This window comes from Gavia stellata, chromosome 3, assembly GCF_030936135.1.
Source record: "Gavia stellata isolate bGavSte3 chromosome 3, bGavSte3.hap2, whole genome shotgun sequence".
In the NCBI taxonomy this organism is placed as follows: domain Eukaryota; kingdom Metazoa; phylum Chordata; class Aves; order Gaviiformes; family Gaviidae; genus Gavia; species Gavia stellata.
The window spans coordinates 10,125,743-10,145,018 of record NC_082596.1 but is presented as its reverse complement, the minus strand read 5'-3'; the positions used below and the strand labels follow the sequence as shown (position 1 = coordinate 10,145,018).

Sequence of the window (19,276 nt, the reverse complement as noted above, 5' to 3'; positions counted from 1 at the left end):
AGCCTGTCTGCTGGGAAGTGAGGTCAGGCAGCCCACAGCTAACAAGTGCGTGGAGGAAGGGGATGGACAGGGGTGGGCAGGGGTTTCAGGAGTGCCAGGGTCTGAGGAAGGTAGATGTGTCCCAAAGACCATCACCATCAAAACTTCCACGTGCAAGATCAGCCACTTCTCTGCTGCGCATCCCAGCATTCATGTACACAACATGCCACCAACAACACATTCCTCTGCACCCTCCCTCCTTTGGGGATTATCTGCCAGTACCTCCACCCCCTTCTCCCTGCCTCCCCAGAGCTAGCCAAATGGAGATGATAATCTGCTGTGAAGTATTGGTAGCACAGAGCAGTGACAGTCTGGGAAGGCGAGGGGGGGGGGGGGGGGACAACAAGAACCTTCAGGACTGAGTTGCCCTAGAAAGGCAGATTTTTCTTGCCTTGCAAGGATGTCGGGAGTTCGGTGCGTTTTCACTTTCATGTGGAAGAAGCCAGGTGAGTGTGAAGTCAGGTTAGTCCTGGTTGTAACTCCTCAGACCCATATCTTGCCCGCTGCTTCTCAGCGGTTTGCACTCCACCACCACTCCCCCATGTAACCATCACTCTGTCCTAGACATAACTTGTAAGGATGCAGCACAACAGTGTTTGCCCCATGACCACTAGCAGAAAAGGCTTCTCGGTGCCCTCCAAAGACAGCCTAGGATCTCACACCAAACGTCCAAGGGGAGCTTTTCCCTGATTTCACTGGGGCATTGCTTTGCTTTCCTGGCAAATGAGCAGCATGCTTTGCTCATTTCCCCACAGCCCAGATCAAGCTGCACTGCACGTATGAAAGCACCAGTCCTCCCAGCAGATCCAGAGTTAAAAGGCAGAGAATCACAGAACCATAGAATCATTTAGGTTGGAAAAGACCTTTAAGATCATAGAGTCCAACCGTAAAACATGAGCAAGTAAAATGAGAGATGAGCAGTGGGAAAGTTTGGCCAAGACAGACTCATCTCACGCCGTGGACCACTGCTGAAAGTAAGGGAGGGGAGTGATAAATGACCCATCCTCCCAACTTGCCCCAGAAGCTTCCTTCCCCAAAGCTATTTCAAGGGATAACAGTGAAATGAATGTACAAGGAGAGGGGACAGAGGGGTCAGGAGGTGTCCTCATCCCCAGTTTGAGGTGAAACCTTGGGATAGGCAGTGGGGGACTGAGGAGGGGGAGAGGAGAAGGTTGCATTTTGCCTATGGTCTCCCCTCCAGGTAGCAAACCTCTGAGCACCTGACTAAAAGGGAGAGGACCTCCTGGGACACCCCACACCTCCTCTCACCCAGAGTGATGGAGATAGAGGAGGGTTCCCACCCTTTCCTCACCACGGTACCTGGTTGAGGGAAGTCACGGCCAACCTGGGGATAACCAGCTGCATGACGAGCTGCAGGACAGAGGTGACCAGCCCAGCCAGGATGGCCCAGGTGAGTGGCAGCGGGAGCATGCTGTAGGTTGCAAAAAGCGTGAAGAGCACATAGCCAATGCCGTCCCCAAGGAGGCCACAGCCCAGGCCGGCCGCCAGGATCTGCGTGGCCATGGCCACCCAAGTGACCACACCGCTGTACTGCAGGTAGGTGTACGAGGTCGTGTCCTTCCTGACCACCACTAAGGCACAGATCACCACCTCGATGCCGGTGAAGAAGCCCAAGAGGATGCCCTTAATGGGGTCCATGGGGGCAGAGGCCAGGGTCAAGTGGAGGAACAGCAGGGTCAGCTTGGTCAGCACATCCAGGATGTTCATGACCACCTCGGATTTGCGCCGCTGGCCCAAGAAGTAGCGCTGGTAAAGGCGCTCCAAGTCCCGAGACTTGAAGGAGTTGCGGAGAGTGGGGAAGATCACCCCGCGATAGGTATAGCCCCAGTTGAGGAAGAAGTCGGAGTTGCTGGGGGCACAGTCCAGGGGCAGAAAGCCCAGGTCCCCGCTGCTGCTCGTGCGCTCCGGGAAGACTTTGGTGCCTCCGTTGTTGTGGCGCTCGCTGCCCAAACTCCGGCCGGCCGACTGTCGCCGGAGGTGGTGGTGGTGGTGGTGCGGCGGGTGGGGGTGGTGGTTGGGGCAGCAGGTCTCCTCGGAGCTGAAGCCTTTGCCCCCACCGCTGCTGCTGCCGCCGCTGCTGCTGCTGTGCTCCTGGATGAAGCGCTGCTCGGTGATGTGGCGCACGGCCGTCTGCCACAGCAGGCGCTGGGGTCTGCCGCTGCCGGGGGGGGTCCTGTTGATGGTGTAAAGTTCATCGCTGTCGCTCAGGCACCGCACCTCCGAGAGCTCCATGGCGGTGACTGGCGGGGGGCAGAGCACCGGCGCGGGGGGGGAACCGTCTTTGGGGAGGGGAGCGGGGGGAGGGATGGAGCCGCGGGAGAGGAGGGAGGGGATGGAGAAGGGCGGGCGGCGGCGGCGGGGGGATCACATTTAGAGGCAGGTCCCTGGGTCCGGCGGTTTGGCTGGCGGCGGGGCTGGTTTGCCGCTGGGGTCCGCGGGGCGGCTGCGCCGGCTCAGCGCAGGCGGCCCTCTCCCCGCGCCCGCGCCCGCTCCCGCGGCGCCCCGCGGAGCCGCATCGCGCGGAGCCCGGCTGCGGCGCAGCCCCGGCGCCCCGGCGGGCTGGGTGAGCGCCCTCCTCGGGGCGGTGAGCAGGGAGGGAGCCGAGCCGCGGGTCCGGTGAGGAGGAGGGAGGAGCGGAGCATCTACGGGCGCAGCCCCGCTGCCCGGCGGGCGATCCTTGGCCCCGTCGGGAGGCTGGAGGCGCGGAGGGGTGGGGGAGCCGCCTTGTAGGGAGCAGTTCACAGCGGGCAGCTCCTCTCTCCGGGGATCCCGGGGCTCCGCTCCGAGGACTAGTCCCCGGGAGCTGCTGTAATCCCCGCGGCTGCGGTCAGCGGGAGCCCTGCGAGCTCGGGCGGGAGGGGAGAGGCGGCCGGGTCGCGGGCATCCTCGGTCACGGCGCCGGAGCCGCCGGCCGGGGGCTGCCCGCCCGCATCCCCCCGGCGGCGGGGCATGCCCTGCGGGGCGCGCCGCCCTGGCTCACGGGGCGCCTCTGCCCGGGGGGGGCTCGGGGCTGCCATCCATCGCAGACGCTCGGCTGGCTTGCTAACGAGAAAAAAGGAGGGAAAGAAAGAAAGGAAAAAAAAAAATCCCACCAAAACCCAAGGCTGAAAAAAGCGAAAGAGCGGGGAAGGAAAATCCCGCCCTAAACTCAGAGCGCTGGGAAGACCGCTGGGAGCGTCCCAACTTCTCCGCGGGTCAGGGCAGGGAGGGCTCCGGCCCTGGGGCTTCCCCCGGCAGCAGGGAGGAGGAGAAGGAGGAAGGGGCGAGGGGCAGGCGCGCAGGGAGCGCGGCGGCTGCAGGGCTGCGGGGAGCCGGCGGCGGGTGCTGCCCCGGGAGCCGCGGGGACCGGCACGGCGGAGCCGCCAGCCGCCGTCGCCGCCGCGGCCGCCGGAGTGGTGCTGCGGGCGGGCGGCCCGGGAGGAGGCAGAGCCCGGCGCGGTCAGCTGATGCCCACGACGTCGGCGGGGCTGCCCGCACCCCCCCCGGCCCGGTTAAAGCAGCCGCAGCCGCGGCGCTGGGAGGGGGACAGCGGGCGGCGGCTGGGGGGGGCCCGGGGCAGGTTCCCTGCTCCCAGGAGGCTCCTCCGTGTGCCACTTCGGTTTCTCCAGGGTGCAATTCTATAGGTGCCCCGGACCGTCCCGCAGTGCCTAGCAGATTCGCCCATCCCTTACGCTGAGTGGGAGCTGATGCTGAAGCCGGGCACCCCTCTGCCTAGGCACAAGGGAGAGCGCCTCAGGCCTTGCTTGGGAGTTAGCCCGGGGTGGGGGAGCCTTGGGAACCACTCCACCTCTGCCTGGGTGAGCTCAGACCTTCTGAGAAAGGTGCTGTTGCTGCCAGGACTGTGGCTCTAACCACCCTGTGTTGAGTGTGTTTATATGTTTGATGGCTCCTACCCTGTCAGAATTTACATTCAAGCCACTGGATAAAGAAGAGAAACTGTCCCGTGCACAGAGACTGGAGTGAGAGCCACTCCTCATTCTCCCATGTTGGCAGATGAAATTGTCCCTGCTCCTTTGCTTCTGGGCTCTGTCTGTGCCAGCAGACCTGGATGCTTCCTGCACGGTGGCACAGCCTGTAGAAGAAGGGTAGGAGGTATCCGTCTTCACCTCTCCCATCCCTCCTCTGCCCAGAATAAACCTTGTTAAAGTGGCTGAACCCTGTCCTGGGGGAAAGGCAGTTTTGGAGCTGAAATCTTGCTGCTAGAAGCAGCTGAAACAGAAATAGCCTACACATTAGACTATTGCAAGGGGAGGTGTTTTCTGTGTGTTTCAAAAGACAAGAGTGATGCCTGCTGAATTCTTTGAGGTAAATGCGCAGCTGCCTTTTGTCAGCAGTGAGGTTCTGTGTGAACAGAGGCATTGCCTGGAAGGGAGCTGTACTACCCTGCTCAGAGCTCTGGGTTCTGTTGGGAATCCAGGTGCTTGAACATGGCATGTGATGCTTGACTTTCAGTGGGCCTGAACCTTCACGAACATCCCTCCGACTGTCATTATTTAATTCACCTTTTGTTATTATTGTAAGGAAGGCATGGAGATTGGGGAAGGATTTCACTGATTGTTTCTGTATTTGCACTACAATGGATCTGGGGACTCCAGCCAAGTCTGTGTCCCATGTGTGAAGCAGGTTTTGTAGAGATATAAGCAGAGGAAATTCTTGTTCTTGAGACCCCAGATAAGGAATGAGTGGCACTTTTGTGAACAGGGATGGGTCTTTCCTGTGGTTCACCGTGACCCTGCTAACCTGGAAAGGGTTAATACTAGCTTCACAATAATAATAGAGACACATATCCTTACTCCTAGATAAATCCCATGGAAACCCCAGCACTACTTGAAGATGAAAATGTTACTGTAAGTGGGGAAGTCTTATATAAAGACTTATATATTTCTTTTATAAAAGAAATTATAATTGTCAGTGGTATTAACCCAGAGCACAGAAAGAAAGCATCTTGCTCATTCAGATTGCTCAACACAAATCATGCTAAATCAAAAGAAAAGGAGACAAATAAGTAATGCAGCTTAAGGAGACACCCATTCAAAAGAGACAAGATGAAGCCAAGATAGGGAGCTCTCAGTTCTCTAATGTTGCTGTAATCACTGAATCAGCGTGCTGGAAGGTTCCTTGGGCCCCATGGCAGAGTGGGCTTTACCCTCACCACTGTTCCTGCGATGGAGGCTCTGTACCTCCTCAGGCAGTCTATTTCTGTGCTTCTGCACCCTTATTATTTTCATATCTAACCTGAATTTTCCTTGCAGCATTCACTAAACACTTCACTTCTTGTCCTGTCCACCATGGACAGGGAGAACAGATTATCCTGGCAGTAGTCTATACATATTTAATGAATGTCTCTTCCATCCATTCCCTCTTCCGCTTCTCATTTCTCAGGCTCATTTCTGTAATTTTTTTCCCCACGGGTCACATTTACTAGGTCTCTGATTGTTCTTTTTGGTTTGTTCTGGATTCTGTACACATGTTTCATGATCGTATTTTCTTTTTTTCCCTCTGTGAGATGTCCACAACTCAACTCAGTTCTACAGTGGAGAGATGTCTTGCGTCTAGGAACAATGTCTTATGATCTGCACTCTTATTTATACATCCTGTGAGATGTCCTGCCTTCCTCCCATCACAGGCCTATCCACAACTGATGACCTGCTGAAACTTCTTTGCTGTCCTCAAGGCCTGGGCAGGTGTTACTTGCTCCATATGTGCATAACAGCCTACATGAAGTATCTTGCATTTGCCTTCGCTAAAATGTATGCCCAATCTGCTTAGAATGTGTTGAATACTAAACCTGCCCTCCTCCATGCCAGCAGTCCTCCCCAGCTCTGTGCCATCTGTGTGTTTGATGAGCCTACTCTCTCTTCAGTGGTGATGGCAAAGCAGTGCAGTGCATTTAGGTAACAGTCGGTGTGCACATTTCTTGCATGTATTTCTGAATCCCAACCTCAGAAGTACTGGACACCTTTGTGCAGGGCTACCAAGAGGGGACAAGATCTTTCTGAGCATAGGGACCCACTGCAGCAATGCTCTGGGCTCTGCAGAGCAAGGAGGAAGGCTGACCTTCCTGCGGAGCCGGAGGGATGAGACTGCCAAAGCCCTGGTTGCCACTGAAGGGTGGACAAGCTGAGGCTCCAACCAGGTAATGTCACACATACCTCCTGAGTCCTGTAAGTCCTGATAAGGCTCAGTTGGCCCTAGATTAGTAAGGTGCATTATTCAATCTTTGTTGCTATTGGAATATTTTTTTTTTTTTTTAAATAGAGCTAAATGACTTGGCAGTGTCACAAAATCAGTAAAAGCCATTTAAAAATAATACTGTCACTAGAAGGCTTTTGAAGGATGAAATCAGGCAGAATTCATTCCTCTTCTGTCACCTGAAAGTTTATGTCACACTCCTCTCCTCCTTCCCCCTCTCTACCCACAGCAGTTAACATTTATATACAGTTTAATGTTATGATATTTAATCATGCAAATAATGATCTCATTCACTTTAGTGGAACTATTTATGTCCTCACGATTGCAAGCCTGGCACTGTGATCTGCAAAGCACTCTAGGGTTCTCCAATAAAGGTAGCCTCAGTATCTAACACATTATGAAGGAACACTTGTGTTACTATACATCTTCTTTATTTAAATGCAGATTTCACAGAATAATTAAAAAAAGGAAAAGTGAAAAATTGACATATAGCCTCTCTATTGCTTCATGCACACATGAAATATGTAACTTCAGTAATGATGGAAATGACAGAATATGAGCAAATTAGCTTTGATTTCCTCCTTACCTGTTTGAGTTTTTCCCCCTCCTATAACTCCCTCTTTTTTTTCTTTTCTCCTTGGCAACAATTTAGACAGTCTAATAATAATGAAAAGAACTTCTGGTATTGATTGAGCCTCATTTTTTAAAAACCTGTCTATCATTTTTCTCAAATGAATGCATATCTCAATATGATGTCTGTATGATAGCAAGCAAAGGGCATAAGGGAATGGATTAAAAATTGTAACACTAGCTAGTAAAAGCACTCAGGCTGATTAATGAAAGCCATGGTAGAAGAAAAGCAAGGCCTCATGGACTGAAAGATCAGAGAGAAAGAGGACGAGGACACACAGCTTAACAGATGATGGAAACAATCAACATTTGCTGGGGTTTGCAGATGATTTTTCTCAGTACAGTGAAAATATCAATGAAATATTTTAAAGTTTTCAGGCAATGAAGATGAATTATTGAATACCTCAATGATACCATATGGCAGGGGACAAAAAAAGGAAAAAGAAAAAGGAAAGAAAAAAGGGAACAAAAAAAGAAAGAAAGAAAAAATTTTAGGTCAGTTATAGTATAAAGAGGTAGCAAGAAATGTCAATTTTAATGTCTATATTCTACAAGAAGATTTTACTTCTTTTTTAATTTTTTTTTATTTTTAGTTTTTCTTTTTTCTGTCCACGCTATTGCTTCTTTATGTTGTGAAGCAACAGTTCCCTCATACGCAAATGAACTTCTTCTCCCTCTCTCCCTTCACAGATACACATACCCACATACAAGGGTCAGAAGACGGTCTAAGCATGTGGATTTTATGGAGGGAGATAAGGGGCTGGAGATGAATAATTCACCTTTCAACCAATGACTGGAGCTGTGTTTTCCCCCTGTCTCTTCTAGGTCTACTCCTTCTTCATCCACCCAGCTATTACTCCAGTTTTTAAAATGGATTAGCAGCTGTGACCATCACAAGTGTTTTACTCATGACTTTGTGGGCATTGGTGCTGACCAGGAATATATTAGCCAGGCTGTGTTGTACTGAAAAACATTGCTTTGTCTATTCAAGCAATTGTGGCAGTTTCCCTGAAAATTAACCTTCAGAAAGGCATTACCATGATGGAAATTTTCAACTCTTAGGAAAAAAAATAATTTGAAAACAGTGAATTTAAGTTTTTAATTTTCAAATTATTCTTTCAATTTTTCATTGTGGATGATAGATTTTTTCAGAATCAGAGAAGAAACATGATGGAGTCCTTAAAGCAAACAAGACTGATTAGAAAAGAAGGTTGTTCTTCTTTGTTTGGAAAGGAGGGCCTTTACCCTAGCTCAAAATCGAGTGCAGTTTTAGTAATTTGAAAAAACTTCCCAAAACAGAACTGCTGTCCTTCGCATTGCTCTCTGGGCCACCCAGAAGTTTCCCTCCACCCTCTCATCCTTTTCCAACCAGGTTTCAGACAGTAGCTGTTTCTTCACTCATCTCTTTCCTCTACACACACCATCACTCTCCTGTAATGCTGTTAAGACTCGTGAATCCCTGGAGCACCTGCACTGCTGAATGAATAATACTTTTACAAAGCAGTAGACAGTTCTTGATGCTTTATGGCATTCCTTTGAAGAAGAGATTTTTTTTTTCTTTTAATACAAAAGACCTTTGACTTGCATGTTAATTGCAACAGGAGTTAAAAGGAAATGAACTATTAAATTCACCTCTCAATGCACTACAAGTGAAATCTTTGTAACCTACAGCAGACAAACCATTCACAAGCATTTTATTCTTGATTTGCTATCTGAAGCAGCAAGTGGTAGGAGTGGTAGCCTGATGGGTGAAGCTACAAGTGAAATTAATACCAGAAAGGAGGCTTTGAATTTGAGACATTCAAAGAAACTAAAAAAGCACACATAAGGCTATTCTGTATAACTTTTTCACTTGGAATAATAATTCTTAGCACTGTGTAGAGGTTTTCAGAAGCAGATCTCAAAGTGTTTTTCTTGTTACAGGATGGAGATGTTTCCTGTGGATGTATACAATAAATCTAATTAGGCTGCAAATAGGGAGCTGTTATATTGTATGAGATTTTAAATCCATCCAGATCAGTATCCTGCAGTTACTGCAGTATAAGACATATCCTAAGAGGAAATCCCCCTGTCAGCCAGATCAAAGGGGGGAAAGTCTGGTAGGGTTGTGCATGTGGTTGTGCTTATGTGTGTATATTAAACCTTGGAACAGGAACAAAACCTAGAAACGTTCGTGTTTCCAAGGGAAAGGAAATCCCTTTTTGTTTCTTCTCCTTCTTCTTCTGTCTAGGGGAAAATAATTCTATTCAATTTTTAAATAAAATATGAAGCCAACTTTTTGGTTCCTGGGAAATCCTTTCTTTGCATCCCTTTTCCTTTCATGAACCAGGGAACCTGGAAGCCCTGGGACTGTGGCTTGGGCTTCCAGGGATGCTGGGGTTGCAAAGATGGTAAAAGCTACAGAAATGCTGTGAATCTGGGCCAAAAAAGACTTGCGTTGTATCATCTTAGATGCAGCTCCCTGAGTTGAGTTCTCAAGCAGCTGTTTACAGAGCTGACAGGATGCCAGGCAGGTTTTTGAAAGAACCTGGCTTACGTTTCTGAAACATTGCTTCATCAGACACTTTGCATATGCGAATGTGTAGGACTCTGCATTTTGCTGGCCTGCAGGTAAGCCCAAGGTTTAATTCAGCTGGGTTCCTAGGCAGTACTTTAACCCAGCAATCAAACTCTTGCCCCCCACTCCCTTATTTTCTGTATGAAGGTTTCCTGCATTAGAAAATGGAGAGTATGTAAAATAACCCTTTAAGTGACTTGCCGTATCACAGAGAGAGCAATGATGCCTGGTGTGCTGATATTAACAGCGATTTATTTCAAACTGAGCTCCCATCATAACTGAAGCATGTTAATCTGCTCATTGCCAGTCAAGCTGGGGATGGTAGGTGTTCTTAGACAAAAATGTTTAGGAGGAATCGTTGACTCATGGCAATTTTTAGTCATTCTCTGAAATGATAGCATTAATGTGTATGGGATCAGCAGAGTACTTGTTTCTCCATTCTATTATCTTGTTTTTACATTCAGTAACATCTTCCTTGGCATAGGGGGAGGATAACAGATTCACATTCGGGCAATCTATTTGATATTGCATTTCCCTAAATCACCAAAACCTGTCATTTTCTAGTGTTGCAGAATTTGCTGTAACAGATTAAATCTGGTCTTCTTTTGATAGCAATGGCAGGTTGTTGTTGCTCCAGACGAAGATTTAAAACTGGCCTGTAGGTGATCTACCCTACACATGAGATTAATCTGTTCTTCTCTCACATGACTGGAAAAGGCAACATCAGCCTTAAAGGCTGCATCTACTCTGTTTTCAACATTGTGAGGTTACAAAGAGCCAAGGAGAATATCACCTTATAGCCAGGTAACACAGGGATCTACAGAACATCCAAAAGCCTTTTCCAGGAAACAAGCATGGAGAACAGCTATGACACCTATAGGGCTCTAAAGCCAGGTTAAATACCTTCATATGAGAATCAAACCACAGGTATCTTTTTTGTGATTAATATTATTTATAATGGCAACATCAATAATTTACACAGAGGATGGTTGTGGCTGCTCTCAGTTGTATGGGGAAGCAAACAAAATTATTTGTTCTGGAATCATAATGGGAGACAAAATATCTTAAATTCCAGTGCTTTGTAAGGAGGAAGCTCCACATTACACTACATTCTGCTGTAAGTTTTTTGGCATCTCTCTAATCAAGACATTTCCAGTGGAAGTTTTCAGCATGCAGCAGCTCAGATGTTTTGTTTTAGCAGTTAAAGAATGCTATGGTAATACTGCCTGTTGATCCCAACTGTTACTCCAATGCGGTTCACACCATAATAGCTGAGAGATGCCTCTGAAATGAAAGTCCAATGTGGTTTTGATTGTTCTAAGCTTTTGCATATATTTTTTCATTTGAATTGCAGTCTCAACTTGTGACTACAACCCCATTGCATAGCTCTCTTTACAATTGTATAATAACAAAACATTTCTGGTTCCAATGGATTTGCAGCCCAGGATGGGACAGAACACTTAGACGTAGTGAAGAACTGTGTGGAATTATAGATAACAAGAGAACTATGTGTGGGAGTGGTTGTGACCACTGCGGTAAGCAATGGCCTTTACATAGCAGTTGACCTCTTTTGAGATTTCTGCAGGAATTATGGCAGGGAAGTATTTAAATATTTAGGGGGCAAGACGATAGCTTTCCTCATTTTTACAGAAGCTGACAGTCTTAGCAAAAGGCTGGCAAAGTGGTGAAGCTTTAGTGCCACAAATTCAGGATAGAAAATTGAAGTCTTTCCCCAGATTTCAACTGAGAGTTGTCCAAAACCACTCCAGCAGTAAATATACTCCTGGTCATTCAGCTTGTATATTTTTGCCAGCTAAAATCGGGAACTCTTAACAAACATTCTGGTGGACCATTTTGTCTGTGATCATAGATCATCACTGGCTTTTTTTAACTTCAGTAGCATTGCATTATTTACACTTTAAAATATCTACCAGGGGTAAAAGCCTGGATGATAGAATAAGTGTTGTTCTTACTAAGTACCAGGCCAAGCAGGAGCACCACTAGTTGAAGGGCACAACCAGATTTAAAAATAATTTTGGCTAATTCAAGATATGATCTAGAAAAACAAAGAAAAGAACAGAAGATGCAATTCACTAGGGGCAAGTGGAAGGTACTGTATATAGGCAGAAATAATAGGTTACACTAGCACATGATGGGGAACAGCTGCTTAAATAGCAGTTCTGCAAGAAATGATCTGGGGGTTATTGAAATTGAGCCAACAATGTCATGCTGTTGCAGGAAAAACAAACATTGTGGTGCATATGCAGAAAGGTAGTCTTTTAAGCTTTGTGAAATAATCCTTCCACTCTGTTCAATACTGGTAAGTCTGTAGCTGGATCCTGTCCAGTTGTAAGAGTACAGCATGGGTCGGAGACTCTCTGGGGGGTGGGTACAGGGGATGCTCCCCTGGTGAGGCCGTGAAGCCCCAGCCCAGGTCATCAGGCACCTCTGTGGAAACAGAGATGGGCTGAGGCTGAGACATCAGCCTGCGGAGCTAGGGACCGGCATCTTATGGCATCGCTGGGGCAGGGACTGATGGCCCTGGGATGGGCTGTGATGGGGTTCTGGACCATAGGCAGAGCTGGGGAAGGCCCTGGGTGAGGTGGATCAGGGCCGGGAAAGAGCTGTTGGTGCCTTCAGGGGCCGGACATCAGTTTTGGGAAGTGCACATCAAGAAATACTGGACCTTCCAGAAACAGTTAATAGAAGCGTGATCTGAGATGTAGGAAATGTAACCAGCAGGAAAGTTTGAAAGGAACACTTGTTTGGCTGTGTTCAGGTGTTGCCTTCAAATGTTGTCTCCTAGTAAAACTAAAGAACAGCATTATAAGAATAGTAAAGAAGTAAAGCAATACAAAGCAAGTATTAATGTGTTATAACTGTAGAGGATATTGCTATTTAGGTATTGCAATCTGACTGATACATATGTCACTAAAGAAAGAAGGCATTCAAACTGTATTAGTAATTTTCTAGAGTGCAGTGGATGTTACTTAAATGTGACGACACTTGTCATCGCCATATGTAAACTTTATGCATAATGTATTCTTGACTCATATTCACCTTTGCATTTCAAAACTTCGTTTACCCTGTGTTAATTTAAATTGTACATACAGCAGTATGGGAAGGGGACAAGTTAAGAAATTCCTTTTAAAGAAACATCAGCTTCTAGCAGCTCAATTTTAACAATTTCAGCAGCACAGGGAGGAATTCTTTTTTTATCCTTGATGGGCTATTAACTGTTGAAATGTAGCTATTCATCTTTCATTATTTCAATAGCTCAGAGTCATAGATGCTTGTACATTTACTCTCATAATGCTTTGTATTTTTGCAGACCTCAGTATTTTGTATGAGCTGAACATACAAGGCTGTGTTCTCATTCCATTGAGACTCTCTTGACTCAGCAAAGAGAAAGGCTGGCAGACGTCCAACTACTTCTCTCCAGTTCTGTGTTTGGCATGGGGCCAGACCCAACATAGTCACCCATCCCTGGAAGGAGACTAATCCCCAGAAGGCAGGATTCACCCTTCGGGGTGCAATGTGTGTCTATATGTATTTTATTTCTTACTGTATCTTAGAGCAGCAGTGTAGCAGAATGAATGACCATTCAGCTGGATCTCCCTTTACCTTCTCTCATTTGCTGTAACAGTTCCTCGGGAACAGCAGAACTAGGGCTGCTGAACGGCAGTGCTGAATCCTTTAGCTGTTTTGAACTCATTCGTTCCCAAGCCAGGTCCACTGACACCTGTTCTGGTCTTCTCAGTACAGAAATGTTTGCAAGAATCTTGCTTTGCTGCAGTCTCCCAGAAAGCACTATTTTCACCCCAAGAGTCACTTTATTCTACCTTGCCATCTTGTCTCCCAATTTATTTTTTCATATAGCCATGGGGTATCAATGCTATGCTGAACTCCAGATGCCTGAAGCTATAAAATTCTGACATTGGCATCATTGAATGATTGATGCCATTACTGACACTCTATGCTTTGAAACTCATTTACTTGGACACTGTGGAATGGGACTTCCATGCAGACAGTGCCTGTAAACAAACAAAAGGACACTTCAAAGATAGGTCATTGCAGAGCTTTTACTGCCTCTTTGCAAAGTCAGAAGCAGAGTCAATTTTTCCGCATATTCTGAAGTGTAACATCAGGGAATGTCTATGACTTGTGCATCTGTGTTTCAGCCTGGCTCCTCGCTATACACCAGCTGAGGACACTCAGGGAATGACCCACTGGGGTAAATCTTAATCTAGGATAGAACTTGCATTTTGCCTCCTTCTTTTTAATGTAGAATGACATTTCCCACAGAGGAGGTATACTGAGGAGGTGCATTCCCAATAAACTTCTCCTAGCTCATGCCAGGATCATGTAGTGGATGTTACTTTCCTTTGTCATTGCTTTTCAGAAGCTGATGATGTGGTGAGACCAAAACACACAGGAAAACTCTCACTCCAATGGTCTCCTGAGTTATACAATTATTATATCATCAGTCCAGAAAAGGAGAGAAAGAGAACAGCAGTGATAGGACCTGGGAAGACAGAGGGGAAGATCTTTGTCCCTTGGGAGGGGCCACTGTGAAGAGATTCATGAGAGAAGGAGGTCAGCAGTATGTGCTTGTGCCACGTTACATAAATGGAAGAACTCCAGACTCTACTGTCCCTTTTTCTAGGAGAGCAATTTGAGGAAGGTGTGGTTCAAACCACTGAAAGGAAAAGCAGATCGTGAGGAAATGTCAGAGAAGTATATGACAAGTATGGCCCAAGGCAGGAGCCTGAGATAGCACCAAAGAATATTGGTGTTTTACTCAGTGCTAGTCATACATAGTCAGGCATGTTTGACTGAAGATTTTTTTCCCACAAAACCCTACCAAGAAAAGGTTTGTTGGCATTTCTTGTCGAAACAAGAAAGGCTTTCAAAGATATTCCTAGCAGAGATCTAGTGGTTCAGATACTCATCTGAAATAAGGGAAATTAATTTTCCAACTCCTATTTTGTCTGATGCAGAGCAGGATTTGAAGCTACATCTTCAGATGTCTTGTGGGGCCCTCATCACACAGGTGCTGGGACAGTCTGTGTCTGACCCACTGAGTGTGGAACCCTTTATACGAAGGAGAACTGCTTGAACAGGAGCATGAAACTGACCCACCCAGAATGACTCCACTCTCTCCCAACTACCTGTGACTGTGCCTCACATTGAAATAGTTCGTACCAGGAGTTGTAGGGGGATACCGCAATGTCGTTCACCCCTCGGCATGCAGGCTTTATTCACCTAAGCACTTGATTCACGTCATACATTTAGTTACGATTACCAAGATGATTTTGATATCTTATTTGAAACCGCTTCACTCTCTGAGTCCTTTGGATGTAGGAAAACCTGCTGGGCATCCTCACAAATTGTCCATTTATATTAGAGTAGCTGCCTCAGAAAAACAGAATGACCTTTATGGTTTTGTCTCCCTAAAAGCACAGGGCAGCCAGAGGAATGCTGGATGGGCAGGAGATAGTACAATTTGTATGGTTCGTGCCATTAAACTTGGTAAAAACAGCAAGGATGATACATACCTGCAATGTCTTCCCTAAAATATACACTTTGACATCAGAGGTGTTTGCTGTCCCTCCAACAATTTGGAAGGCTGGAGCTGTATTGTACTAGGCCTTTGATTTCACTGCAATGAAGAGGGTGAAATGCAAATGAATATTTCTAGTGCAGAATAATAATCACTGCTGTTGGATGAGCAGTAAATGTGCAGCATGATCTAGGCTGAAAACAGGTGGTTTCAGCAGAGCTGTCAGATCTTAAAAACACCAGGCAGAGTTTCAAGTCAGCAGATTAGAAAAATAAAAGATCATTATCTATGTCACAGTTTAAATCTCCCATTTATTTGAGGAGGGCTGGTGGCTAGGATCTCAACTGCCAAGGCAGAGGACACACTCAAGACACCCTTTGGCTAAATGCGATCTGAACTTATATAGCTCCTCCATAGCTCGATGAGTTGGAGGTGAAAGCTACACTTAAGTGCTGGGAAGTGGGCTATGAGGATTAATTGAGAGTCCAGGGAGAATGGAGTGAGTTTCTTGCATTTCTGCCTCATACTTTTAAGGAAAAAAATGGGTGATGTTTCTCTATTCAGAGAAATGAGACTGCCAATAGGGTAAGAGACCTCTCTGTGTTAAGAGGAGCAATTAGAGGAGGAAGGTTGCCTGCCCTTATGTGCCCTTATGCCCACACCCTTCTGTGTGCCCTTCTGGGAGAACAAAAGAAAAGTGGGAAGTGTCTGGGTGAAGAAGTGCCTCACAAAGAAGGCAAGGAGATATCTTGGTTGAATGCTCCATGACATATAGCTAGGAGAAATTTGTTCTAAGGAATGGTTTCTTGCTCCTCTTTCTCCTGGGTTCTGCCAGAGCTGCTTGGAGCTGTATCTATGAATGGGCTGTTTGGTCCGGAACATCCTTTGCTTGACTCTGCCTCTTTCTGGGTGTCTTGCTGATGGCAGCTGATGTGTGGTGACATGCTGGTGTGCCATCCACCAAGGTGGAAACATCGTCAGGGCCGCCCTCAGCACAGCTTCAACTCCCTTTGCTAGGCTGGAGCAATCTCTCTCATCCACCCCAGTCAGGCCATCTAGTGGGCAGGGACAGAGAAACCCAGACAAAACAAGGAGCAGTTCAGAAATCACAAAGTTCACTACTGTAAAGGATTAAGGATACCACGATGGTTGAATTTCAAGTGGCAAAAACACTAGTTAAGCCCAAACTATCCAAACACTTTTCTGCATCTGCTTATTAAAAGTTTCTCTTCTTCTTTGGTCAGTAATGACGTGCAGCCTGACCTCGCAGGGATAAGTCCTGAAGACCTGTTATCAGCCTCCATGACTAAACTGGGAAACAGTCCTACAAATATATGTGAGGATGAAACTCAGACTGGCACAGAGATGGGCTGAATATGTCTCCAAGCTTTTACCAATTTTGACAGCAGCTATTGCAGTGCCTTTAACAGGTCTGTTTTGACTGAGATCTAGAGACTTTTCTGACTCAGCTGCAACCAAAAAATCATCCATGATCATTATTTCCTCTCTTTGAATAAAAGAGTTTCTGTTTCTAGTTGCCAAATACAAAATCAATCCCACACGCATCCTCCTGAAGACAATGAAACTTAGCGTGTATTGTTCTACAGCTTCATTCCTGACTGCCTGTCATGTTTTCAAGTCAGAGATAAGATTGAAGGGAAAGTTTTGTTATTCAGTAACCTCCTCCATCTCTCTGCTTATACAAGATTGACTTCTTGTTCCATTTTGCCCAGTTTTCAATGACTAAAATGAAGCGCTGCCTACCATGGGCATGTTTCTCTCCAGCTAAGAGACATTACTGTTAGTCTATTTCTTAGAGGTCAATCTACAGGTATTTTTGCTCTGTGTCATTCTATATCTTCTATTTCTCTTCCTCCTCCATAACATAACTCTTGTTCTTTCACCTCCAGAACAAAATAACAGATATTTTTGTCTCCTGTGTATTTACCTATCTTCAATCAAGTGATACATGACCTCTTCAGGTTTGTTGTTTGTTTCTTTGCTTTATATAGTACAAACCCCCATTTTTTTGTTTCTTTAACTTCAGTAGTCATATTCCGTGGCTTCGAGCCCCACACATTCTTCAAGGTCTTAAAACTGTGTTAAAGAGCAAATCCCTTGAGCATTAGAATACACAGGATAATTTAATTATTTCCTTGGCAGGGCTGCCAAAAAGACCCTCCAATTTAGATACACTCTCTGCCTCCTCAGTAAGCAGCAGAGCAGGTGGAAGGAGTTTCAAGGTTGGGAAGAGAACAGCTTGTGTGTACACAACATTATATTTATAATTCTCTTGCCTCCAAGACAGAGGTTTCTTGGGATAACCTTATCTCTCATATAACTGCCAAGGATAAGGATGAAAGCTGAATAGATCTGATCAGGATCTGTAATGTTTTGAACTGTAGCTTGCCTCTCAGATGCATCTAGAAAGAGGGTAAGTCATTAGTTCAAGGAAGTATTTTATCAAGGATGTACTATATCTTTATCCCATTGTTCTGGCTCTATTTCTTTGTTTTTCTGATTTGAGTAAGTCACAGTAGGTCCAGAAGTAACAGTCCAGGACAGATCACTTCTTCAGGACAACTACATGAACTCATTCTGTAGCTGAGGCAATATGCATTTCCAAAATGTAAAGTTTTACTAGCCCATGAGGGTGTCCAGGTTCAGATGCCTTTTTTGTCTTGCATGTAATTTTAAACTTCTACCTCACGGAGGATGACAGGAACCCTATCACTGTACTAACCACCGGTGCTATACTTCAGGTTCCTGCTGTGTGTGGAGGTTGTTGTGCCAAATCTTTCATACACATGCTCTGTTATTATCTAATTTAGGATTTAACAAATGCTAGAACAAAGCATGTTGTTTGTTTCCCTTCCCAGTGGACATTGGTTTCTTGATATGGGAAATCTCTGCTCATGTATGTCAGGAAAACTGATGATAACTCCCCACAGTTGTGTTGTATGTTAATAATAGCTTAACTTGCCATGTCTCCTCCTGACAGGTAGTCTTCTAAAGACTTTTCTTCTTCCATATTGGAATACTTAAAGTGATCTTAATGTGCTATTGTGTTACGAAAAGGTTTTTTCTCCTCTCATGTCATGCGAAGAGCAGACTAGCACATGATGGCACTGAGTAGTTGTAAAGATATGCTGGGCCACAGGTGCTAAATCATTTTCTTCCTTCAATTTTGTTCTTCCTGGCTTTCTGTAGCTCAGACAGATTAAGTATTTTCTGCCTGATGTTTTGAAAGTTTTCAGTGCAACCTTTCAGAATGCAGGATTTTGGAGAACACTTACAAAGCTTCTCACACACAACTTACACCCTCTTTATGTTACTTTATGGCAGGAAAATATTTTCATTGGTGTCTGTGATCCCACTGTGCACTCCGATTTATAAATATTTAGCCAGATTCTGCATCTGTCATAGGTTCATGAAATGAATAGCACCTACAACACCAATTAAACGTGGTCTGCTGTCAGGGAACAGTGAGGGCTGGCTGTTCCCTAAGGGAGAGAGGGACAGGACCTGAGGGTGATCCTTGTGCAGGCAGTGCCACCACTAATAGGACAGAGTCCCGCAGGGTCTTGACATGGTGGACAGAGTTGGGTGCTGGTAACAGAGTCCATTGGCAGTCCCAGACATGCCAAATGATGAACCAGAGCCAGGGTCCATGCAGGGGTTTCAGTCATGAGCAGAAGGTGACGGAGCAAGGGACAGGACTGGAGATTGGGCTACAACAGGATTGGGCTCCTGAGTCCATCCAGTAGAGAGCACTAAAGACAGGGCTAGGGACTAGTTCAGCACACATCCGAGGGATCAGGTCCACCCAAGAGGGAAGCTACCTACAGCGTAGGTTGAAGGTCCACCCAGGAGTCAGGCCCAGAGACAGGCTAGAGACTGGTACTCCTACGACAGAGCACAAGCAGGGACTGAAGGTCCAGGGCTGAGCTGAAGTGGGGATCCTGGGCCCACGGGCAGAGGATGCAGGCGGAGGCTCCAACTGAGACTAGTCAGTGGCATTTGTGCCTATTAGTGCTCTTAGGGCTCTGACACTCATCTACTCAGGGTGGAAACTGATTGAAGGTTAAGGCACCTAAACCTTCTTATCCATGTGCACGTGTGATAGTCGTCCAAGCTCCATTAGAGCTGATATGCACCAAGGGCTTAATAAATCTGCCTAAACATAGGCCGTAGGTTATTGGCCACACACAAGCGTATCTGAAACGTCTACAGGGAGCTGGCTGGAGACCATGTGCACATCTCTGAAGTGCTGG

At 46.4% G+C, this 19,276-nt stretch overlaps 1 protein-coding gene across 1 annotated transcript in view; it reads right to left on the bottom strand.

Annotated features, from left to right (window-relative positions):
- ADCY8 (adenylate cyclase 8) overlaps nt 1-2,292 on the bottom strand; it is a 129,024-nt gene extending 126,732 nt beyond the window's left edge. Inside the window, 1 exon segment of the mRNA XM_059836205.1 lies at nt 1,360-2,292. Within this exon segment, the coding sequence (XP_059692188.1) occupies nt 1,360-2,292 (933 nt within the window).
- Nucleotides 2,293-19,276: the final 16,984 nt, after the last annotated feature.